The 10,952-nt window shown below is 37.6% G+C and overlaps 2 protein-coding genes across 2 annotated transcripts; both read right to left on the minus strand.

Moving 5' to 3' along the window:
• Positions 1 to 1,318: 1,318 nt before the first annotated feature.
• LOC111047332 lies at positions 1,319 to 2,788 on the minus strand. Its single transcript, XM_022333066.2, has one exon. It carries the CDS (start codon positions 2,786 to 2,788, stop codon positions 1,319 to 1,321), a length of 1,470 nt encoding a protein of 489 aa, XP_022188758.2.
• Positions 2,789 to 3,021: 233 nt separating this feature from the next.
• Positions 3,022 to 4,935, minus strand: LOC111047324. The gene has a single exon (XM_022333052.2). It carries the CDS (start codon positions 4,933 to 4,935, stop codon positions 3,022 to 3,024), a length of 1,914 nt encoding a protein of 637 aa, XP_022188744.2.
• Between the last annotated feature and the right edge of the window lie 6,017 nt (positions 4,936 to 10,952).

Consider the following 10,952-nt stretch of genomic DNA (forward strand, 5'->3'; position numbering starts at 1 on the left):
TTATAGCTACCATTTTTTTTTCACTTAGGAATTTTCATCTCAAAATTAAATAATTTTGAATAAATAACTCAAAAGCATCAGAAACGATGAATGAATAGATTTTTATTAGTATTAACAGAGACAAGAATAATATAGTTACTTATCCTTCATCTATGGTATTAATAAAGTGGAAATGATACAATGTACAGTATATGATACTTTACACTTATTCTTGATAAAAAGGGGCGAAATGAATTTGATTGAACCCACAACACTTCTGTTAATGAGCTTACAGAGTATTAGTTTATTATTTTGTATAGATATAACTCAATTATTTTGGAAGTTGATTGATTCATTGGTATATTTTTTTCATAATCTCGAAATACTTGATAGTACAAAAAAACTTCTAAAGTGACTACAATTTTATCTGGAGCTATTGTTCCAATATTTTAACAGTTACTAACTGGAATTACAGCAATTTTGGACTTGTGGTCTTTCGAATAATTGAAGTCAGGTTGTGACTAGAAAGATACATCAACTCTATTATAGGTAGTTTACAAGATTTGTCATCTTCATAGTTAAGTCAAAAACCTCTCGGGATATCCTTGAAGATTCTGTCTGGAATTTCATCCTAAGCTAATTTTAGCAATCATTGTTACTCATATAGTATTAATTCAATACCTGATAGTTTTATTTAGGTAATGGAAATTATTAAAGTTTTTTTATATGGATATCTACACTCCTTACAATACGAGGCACTTGTAATAAGAAAAAACTGTTTCTTCCTAAGAAACGAAGAATCCGACCTCTTATTTAATTCTAAATAAGTATCTAACCTTGACAAGAGCTGAAGTTATGTAAATCTTCAAGAGTATCTAACAGTATAAACTAAAAATACAGAGAGCCTAAATGAAAAATTCATTTTAGTTGGATGACCGATGTCTAGGTAAAACCTTTGATAAGTGAAAAACATCGATGTTTGATGTAGAAACATGTATCGATACCCATCCCTGATAAATATCAAATATCTCTTGTGAGAGCCATTTGTAAAAAAGATAAGTGATGATTAAAAAACATCCCATAAATACCAGAGATACCAGGAATAAGATTGAAAAAGTTACTATATAAAGTACTTGATATTGTCAATACCATATCTATTCATTATAACATTTAGAGTGAGATAGTAGTTTCAGTAGTTACATATTATTATTATTATTATTATTATTATTATTATATTATTATTATTATTATCCCTTTTATAAGCACGCTCTTACGGAAATATTTTCAAAGAAGGGGCACTTTAATGCAACCTTCCTTTCATCTTTATAACACTGTTTGACTATTTTATGAACTTGCGCACAATACGTGCAGTGTCAAGGAGGACAGATTTTTGCATTCTTTTCAGCACCTCGTCTACCAAGTCAATACTTCGACATATTTCCACAACCGACTTGAGTATCAGGCCATTGACTGTTATTACAATTGGAAGTACTCTCACTGTATTCAGCCCATACATTTCCTTCAGCTCAAATGATAGCTCTTGGTATTTTCTGATTTTCTCGCCTCTGGTCTTCTGAGCATTCTCATCTGAAGGTACAGTGATATCAATTATATAAGCCCTCTTCTCCAACTGATCCAATACTAGGATGTCAGGCTTGATGTGTACTACTCGCCTGTCTGTGATCATTTGGACATCCCAGTAGATCTTGACGTGATTGAACTCAACCAGAGGAGGAGGCTGATAGTTATAGTAAGGGGGGACATCTGCAATATTCCCAAACTTGATCTGCATCTCCAAGTGCACAATTTTTGCCACATTGTTATGGCGCAACATATACTCTCTTGGGGCTAGCACTGAGCAGCCGGATACAATATGTTGGATACTTTCTACTGCACTGGCACACATTCTGCATTTGTCACTTATGGTCCTGTCTCCCATTACATGCCTCCTATAAGCATTTGTTGCTATCACTTGATCTTGAATCGCCTGTACAAAGCCCTCAGTCTCTGGGAACAAACTTCCCACTGTCAGCCACATACAAGACAGCTCTTGACTTATTGGCTCTGAATTAAGGTGCCCATAAAACCGTCCATGTAACTCTTTTGTCCTCCATTCTTCTTTTAGGTCTTGAGCAGATAGCAGCTCGCTACTTCTTTGGTTCCTCAAATCAAGGGCTGTGTAACCATTATCCAGCTGGCATACCTTCACGAACAAATCTGAATCAGCATTCTGGAAGTAAGATCTCAACTTCGTTTCATGACTTACACATAACCTTGATACCCTCATCAAACCGCGACCTCCCATACTCCTTGGTAGGTACAGTCGAGCAACCGAGGCACGTGGATGATGCATCCTGAATTTAGTCATCCTTGTCCTGACATACCTATCAATCTGCTCCAATCGAGTATCTGACCACTTCAGAATTCCAAAGGTGTAGGTCAATGCTGGGATCACCCAAGTATTCACAGCCTTGATGCAATTCTTTGCTGATAGTTTTCCTTTTAGAACCCTATCAAGTCTGCTGCGGAATTCACCTTCCACTTCTGTGAGCACTCCTGTTTTTGAGATTTTCAGATGCTGATAAAGTCCCAAGTACTTATATGACTGTCCTTGCTTGAGCTCTGATATCTCACTATCCAGTGCTCTCAGTTCATCCCTCTGCATTTTCATTTGACCCTTCTCCACATGCAGCACAGCACACTTACTTAATCCAAACTTCATGCAAATGCTCTGACTGAAGGCAGAGACTAGCTCAATCATACCCTGCAGTTGCTCTGGGGATCTGGCATAAAGCTTCAGATCATCCATATAGAAGCTATGAGAAACTCTAAGACTCCTAGAAACTTCTATTTTATACCCATATGTAGATTCTTCGAGCATCAGGCTAAGAGGATTCAATGCAAGGCAGAACCATAGTGGGCTCAAGCTATCTCCTTGATAGATTCCTTGGCAGATCTGGATTGATTCAGTCTGAATTTGTGTTTCTCCACTTCCTATTTTCAGTTTTACACTCCACTGGCTCATTATCATCCTCATGAGGTTCACAAGAGCTTCATCCACCTTGTAGAGCTGGAGAACATACAACAGCCAGCTATGTGGAACCGAGTCAATGCTTTAGCATAATCTATCCAAGCTATTGATACATTCCTTTGCTTTGCACTTGCTTGCCCTGCAATAAAAGAGTCCAGAATCAAAAGCTCCTTACAGCCTTTAGCACCCTTCCTACATCCAAGCTGCTCTGTTGCCATGATCTTATTGAGAGTGATGTGGCTATCAATCTTGGAAGCGAGCGTGGATGTCATTAGCTTGTAAGTACTGTTCAGGCATGTGATCGGTCTATAATCTCCAGGGCTCAGATTCCCCTCTTTCTTTGGAATCATAAAAGTAAGTCCAGATGCAAAACCCACTGGTATTTCTGATCTCTGTTGTAGTAGGTCATTGAAGCAGCCTGCAATCTTAGAATGCAAGCTTGAAAAATTCTTCAGCCAATAGTTTTGGATACCATCTGGCCCTGGTGCTTTCCAATTGTGACTCTTCTTCACTGCAATAGAAACATCCTCTGTAGAGATTACACATTGTGGCATTCCAGCAAGGTCTCTCATCTTGCTTTTCACCTGATCTATCCAGTATGTATTTTCATTGTGCATAACTGGCTCTTGCCAAATATCCTTCCAAAATTTTTCCATATCTTCAACACCAGGATGTTGCACTACACCGTGTTCATTGCTATTTAAAAGTTTGTAATATTTCCTTTCATCGTTGGAGAATAACGTTGCCTGATGTCTTCTCGACTCAGCCTCTGTATATCTGCGACACCGATTAGCAAGTGCTGCAAGTCTCTGCTTGAATTTATTCATCTGGAGTGCGAGTGTTTCATTGAATTTATTCTGTTGAGCAAAGCCAATATGCTGTACTACTATTTCATCCACCAACCTCTTCTGCCTCAGTGATGCTTTTTCAGGATCTCTCAAATAGCTTGTCAATATACCTATTTTTCTTCTTAAGTCTCCAATCTTACCTTCAATCCTTATTCTCCACTTCGATTTTTTCTTAGCTCCACTGTTATTGGTGTTTCCTTTCCTTGCTTTTCTGAATGAGATCTTCATCCCCAACTCCTGAAAGACAGTTAGAGCCCCACAATAGATCCAGTCCGTCACATCAGCAATACTATTTATTTCATTTATGTGCTTGGCAAGTGTTTTATTCACTGCCTCAACAGTAAGAAGGGTTTTCCTGTTATATGGCACTTTTTTAAGCATAGGCCTACACTCAACAGCTACTTCCTTGTATTTGAAAACATTTTCAAGCAAGACATTTTCTATTTTCGATTCAAGGTTGTTATCCCTTTCCTCTGACACCAATGCAGTCCCAGCCCTGTTAACCCTTTCCTCTGACACCAATGCAGTCCCAGCCCCTCCATCTAGTAATAGGGTGTCTCTTTCTATTTCAGCTTCTTCTCTTGCATGTGCTGCTTCTTCATTTTCCAAAGCCTCATTATCTGCAGTGCCAAACAGCTGATTATGAACCTCCTCTCTTATACAAGCCAGTTCTTCCTCAGTGAGAAATCTCCTTTGCTTTATAACTCTCACCTGATCAGCAATCCGTTGGGCTGTCAGCTCCGACTGTGGCATAATGCGCTTCCAATAGTGCATCAATCTGTCCCTATATTGAGTTCGGTCTGTTTCAATTTTTGTTGCCAGGTAGTAGGCTCGGATAACAGCTGCATTCATTTCTCTGCTCCATCTCATCCTTCTTGGCCTATTCTCTGGCTGCGGCACCCTGATTAGGGCGGGAGGAGGCCGTACCTCCTCCAAACCCTGATCAGTGGACTCATTACTTGAGTTTCCTTCAACTCCCTCAGGTTCAGCTATTTGGTTCCTATTTCTGAAATTGTATCTCCGGGGTCTTGTGGTACCTTGCACAAGAGAGGTGCCACTTGGTCCACCTTCCTCCATGCCACACTGTCCATGAGGTGTCCGGAGGGGAGCAGTCTTATCCCCCCTCACCTCCCGAGTTCTATTCCTGTTTTGTCTAGTTGCAACTCTTCTTATACCACCAGGGGGCTGCAAACCCAACTGGCAGCTTTTCACTCCACACTACTCAAAGAAGATTGAAATTGAAAATAAACCCATGAGAACCCTAGCAATCTTAGGGACCAGGGCTTGAATTACAAGAGTTAAGCCAAGGAGGGCCAAATAGACAGATGAAAGATGAGTGAAAAGAAAAAAAAAATGACACACAGCAAAGTCAATAGAAAACTGTCATTCTAGAGATGAAAGCCCAAAGCACAATGAAGAAGAAGAAGGGAGAAGGAATAAGGGCTTTGGAAGAAGAGGAGGGTCCCCTTTTAGTCGCCTCTTACGATATCAAGCAGGGGATACTGTGGGTGCCATTCTAGTCAACTTGATACTGAAGCCACGTGTTTAACTTAACTGCCCCCCACCCACAGGGGTTTTATTATTATTATTATTATTATTATTATTATTATTATTATTATTATTATAGAAATATCAATCTCCAGTAAGCTTAGAGCCAAACATTGAGCAGCAGAGGATATAGAATGGCTGGAACCATACAACTATTCTGTTCGGCTATTAGCCGAAACTATTATCATTATTTCTATTGTGTTCTATTCTATTTCTATTCTATTTTCATTATTTTTGAAGGGACGGATTCAAAAATCCAAAGTTTCAAAGAACCCCACACATCAACAAAAGCCCATTGTGTTCCCAAGTAGTATGCTAGTTAGGCAAACCAATACCTGTGTCCTTGACAAGAACCAGGAGTTTTCCCCTATGCTAACATCCCATTCATCACCGGAATGCTTGTCCCAATCTGGTGTGATATATGCTTGCAGTCTTTTCAGACCGATTAGTAATCTATGTGGCCTCCACTCCTGGCCTTCTTTGAAGGTCCTTCCGCTGAGAGAGGGGACGCTAAACTGCCTCTAGGGCGGCCGGCGCCCGGCCACCCTCGACTCAGCCTCTTGACCCACATTTGTGCCTCGAGTTTCACTCATCTCTAGTCACTTAGTTTTTTCTTTTTGCTCCTCCAAAACTCTACAAGGACAAAAGTCTCACCTATCCCAAGAAGTATTGCCTGAATGGCCACCCTTCTTTGAGCAGTGGTGAGTTCTCCACCCACAGATTCGTGACCTAGGTGAGTTCCACTCCTAGATTTTTCTGTAGGTCCTTCCACTGAAGGAGGGGTCACCAAATTGCCTCTAGGAACCCGGTCACCCTCGACTCAGCCTCTTGACCAACATTTGTGCCTGGAGTTTCACCCATCTCTGGTCTTGTGGGTTTTTATTTTTGCACCTCTAATACTGCCCTGATTGGGCAATACTTGCATTCAATGAGCAAATACTATGTTAAGCAGCTGTTGTTGCTAAGTCAATTTTCATCCACATGCATTGAGTGGTTGGTAGGGCTTGATAGTTACAAATTGAAAAACTTTGAAAAATATGACCAGTAGAATGTCTTTTTTAGCCTTTTAGTGCCCCAAAAGGACATTATCTATAGTGAGGTCCTGTGGGTGAAATCTGGATTTCAACACATTTTTGAGTATGATGTTCGAATCAAAGCTCCCCCAACCCACAGAGGGTGGTCGAGAATATACTAATTTTTTATGTTCAGTCTCTGCCATACTGACAATGACAGTCGAGCACAACCTTCATTGACCAACAGCCAATGACTGATCATAGGGCATCATCTTATACTATACTCTGCTGTTCAATATTTAAGCATCCAGTTCACTAGATATTGATAATAGTGTAACTACCAAAACCAGTTTCTCAAATTGTTCTATTTATTTGGTGTTTTTGAAGATATCAAATCGCTTTCATTTAGTTCATTGATAATACTCACTAGGTCCTAGAATAATGGGTCGATTGAATAGAAACTGAAATTCAGGACTAGCAACGTGCCATTAGTTCCAGCTAGTGCAAAAATTCAGTGTTGAATAATCATGTGCTAGATCTAACTAGTATTCATGTGTTAGCAGAAAACTCTTAGGGTATGATCACATTGGATGCACATTTGTGCAAGTGCACATGAGATCATGCATGAGCAAGAAAAAAATTTGGAGAGATCCTTAGAAACATTCACATTGAACATGTGCTTTTGCTGGTTCAGTGTGAACAGCTACAGGCAAGTCATAACGTGTTTCTATTGCTCTTTCCAGATTTTGTTCCTCATCTGCGCGCTTTGTTAGCATGATCTTAAGTACACTTGCACATACTTGCATTCAATGAGCAAATACTATGTTAAGCAGCTGTTGTTGCTAAGTCAATTTTCATCCACATGCATTGAGTGGTTGGTAGGGCTTGATAGTTAGAAATTGAAAAACTTTGAAAAATATGACCAGTAGAATGTCTTTTTTTAGCCTTTTAGTGCCCCAAAAGGACATTATCTATAGTGAGGTCCACGTTATAATGGCAGTGTTTGATTATAATTAGTGTTTGATTAGGACATTGTCTATAGTGAGGTCCAAGTTATAATGGCAGTGTTTGATTAGCAATGGTATTGATATCCTTGTGTATCATTCAACAGAGCGGATTGCACTATCTCTTTCTTGCTTTGCTCTGTTGTCAGATCATCTTTTAACTATTCAGAATTGAAAATTAACAAATTATTCCATTTTATTTATAAAAATTCATTATGGAATGACCAAAAAAAATAATAAAATTTCTTGCTTAATAAAATAAAATTGATTATTTCAAATGTGAATAAACAATCAATATAACATCAATAATTTTGTATCAGCTACCTTCAAGAATGCATTGACAAGACAGTGAGGATCGGCAATGTTGTTCTCATATCTTTCTCCACTGCCATTATAACTTGCACTCCACTATCCCGAAAATTTAAACTTCATGAGCTCTATCTCAAAAATCAATGATCTGAAGAAAAATTATCATGTCTCATGTATCTCGCCACACTTCTGCGACCACTCACACATGTATCACAGGTTTGGAGACTCTATTATCAACGTTGTGTAAAGACTCAGTTATCGCATCACAGATTTGGAGTCTGTTTCTACAAGTCTCTGTGTGACCGGGTCCGGTTGATGCTTCTTGGTTATCTTGTTATCATGATAGCTAAGGTGGTATCAATCAGATCCTGTCTCACATAACACTGATGACGGCTCAAGAACATTAGGCAGGTATAATGTAGATATAGATTAGAATGTTATAATGTATATGTAGATTATGAAGAATATAAGTTATAATGTAGATAAAGACTTAAATAAAATCACTTCGTGAATGTCCAAAGGCCAAAACTAGAATAAACAACTTTGAATCAATACTGTTTGATGTTCATGATATATTAGTATTGATTGATTATTCATATTATTCAGTTTTAAAAAAATGTATGAAAATAGTTTACTTGATAATTTCTATTCCATTCTAACTATTGTAGTAGCCATATGAAGAGATGATGTAGATTAAAATGTGTATATAGGATATACCGACAACTTTTCAATTATAATCTTAGATTAGACCTTCAAACCAAATAACATATAACCATAGATACTAGCCTTCTTGTCTGTGCTTCTACTCTCGGTTCCCAACAACTTGTAGACTTATCAATATGTCCAGTTTTTTTGGCTGAGCACAATGGACTAACAGTTACAGAACAGTTGAAAGTGTGATATCTTGTCAGTCCTATACCTTATATGACTCAGTTATTGTGTCGGAAAGCAGTCCATTTCAAAGTAGTAGTGCATAACTGATCGCTGCATGGTGAGATGATGAGGCAGTGAGGGTGACTCTGAGAGTTCCATTCTCTGATAATTTTAATTGATAAATTATTATGTGTCACTGCCTTGGAAATGACTTAAAATAACAGCAAAAACATTGTGGTATCTTTGATCTGGAATGTGAAGTAACATTTTTCTCATAGCAGTGAACAGAAATCCTCTGAGATATGGATGCAATAATTGTTTTTCAATATAGGCATAGGGATAATCATTATTCTTGTTAGTTATAATTTAACAATATTTTAAAACTATTTCTCAATTTCTAGTGAGTTCTTCTTGTCAATGGGCTTTGTGATATTCTATTACATTGTTTAATTTCAAATCAGATTCTCTCTTCATTATTCATTCTTAATTTATTTATACAAGAAGTACATTATCGAAATGATAGGGAGTGATAATACAAATATTACATAATTTCCATTACTTGCTTACTAGATATAATGTAAACGTTTGAACCTACCCGTTTTATTACTTTACTCAGCCTGGTTGATAAACACAGAAATCAGTACAGATGGTGGAAAAGATCAATACCGTAATTTGTCTTGAACAATAATTACAACATTGAGAAGATCTGGCAATATTAACACTTTCTGATGAAAAGCAATTGTAGGGAGTGTTTCACATTTTCAAACTAAAGTGTGAGATACATTACTTTTAACACGGCTCTTTCTCGTAGACGGAGAGGTCCGTTGCTCTATCCTCCACTAATCACTCCCACTACCTAGCAGCATTCTCCTTCTTTTGTGTCTGAGTGAGAGAGCTTTGTAATGCGATGCAGCAACACTCCCCTCCATCTATTGCTGGCAATTTTCCAAGTAGTGAACTGGTCAGCAGGTATATTGGTTTGTGTCTGTTATAGAGATGTGTTCATCACAAGAACATGAAGCAAAATGGAATGGTGCATCCAATTGTGCGCAGGATGTCTGTCTGTGTCTATGCTACAAACTGTGGAGGGAGAAATGGGTTTCTGCTCTTCATGTTAAAAGTAATTTATCTCACACTTTAGTGGTCTGGACTCGTTGCATCCTGGAATTACTCACAAAATCTGCACAAATATTCATGTGTAAAATAACTGATAAACTAGAATGTGACAACTAAGTAAGTGATAGGCCTCTAGTATATCATAACTCTTTGGGTCACTTAATTTTCAACTGTGACCCATGAGACCTCACTTTTGATCGCATATCACTTGAAGACCACTAAACAACGATCTGGGATGACCGGCCTCAGTCATGTCCTCAATATGAATCACCTTCTTTTCTAAGCAGTTGACCAATCATTTTCTAAAATCCATTCACAGACTCTGCAGAGTTACAGACATTTGGTGTCAATAAGCTCTTTCTTAATCCAAATATAGTAATTGTATCTCTGAGTATAAGATAATTCAAGTATATTGTATGTAACATTGTTAATCAGGACTACTTGTATGAACAGAATTGAAAATGAATTTTTTATATTAGTATAATAATTGCATATCTAAGAATAGAATAATTCAAGTATATATGGATACATCTTATAATTCAAAATAAGACTTTCCCAACTCACTTCATAGACTTCTGTTTATTTTCGTTTTACAACTATCTAACTATGATTAAATCTGGATTGCCAGCATATTATTTGTATTGTAGTAAGAAGTTCAGTTGAGCATGAAAATACTAGAGTTGAAGTTATAGGTAATTATTCAATTCATTAAAATTTTCTATCCAAAATCATTATAATTTATTGAGTCCAATGTATAAATTATTGTTATTTTGAATAATTTCTTAGCACCTATTAGTTTAACTCATTCCGTAACCTACGTACATACATTGTATAACATGTAATCTAATCCAGCCACAGTTTTGGAACACCACACTCGATGATGATCAGTGATGTCCGGCCTAGGTCAGGCACTCTTTGGGTCACTTAATTTTTTATAGTGACCCATGAGAGCTTGTCCTTGATCGTATGTCACTTGAAGACCTTTCAGCAACGATAGGAGATGACCGGCCTTAGTCATGTCCTCAATATGGATAATCTCATCATTTGAGCAAACGACCAATCATTTTTCAAAATCCATTCACAGACTCTGCAGAGTTTCAGAGCTTTGGTGTGAATAAGTATATTGTATGTAACATTGTTTATCAGGATTACTTGTGTGTACAAAAATCTCATATCTTTCTCCACTGCCATTATAACTTGCACTCCACTATCCCGAAAATTTAAACTTCAT

This window comes from Nilaparvata lugens, chromosome X, assembly GCF_014356525.2.
Source record: "Nilaparvata lugens isolate BPH chromosome X, ASM1435652v1, whole genome shotgun sequence".
NCBI classification, from domain to species: domain Eukaryota; kingdom Metazoa; phylum Arthropoda; class Insecta; order Hemiptera; family Delphacidae; genus Nilaparvata; species Nilaparvata lugens.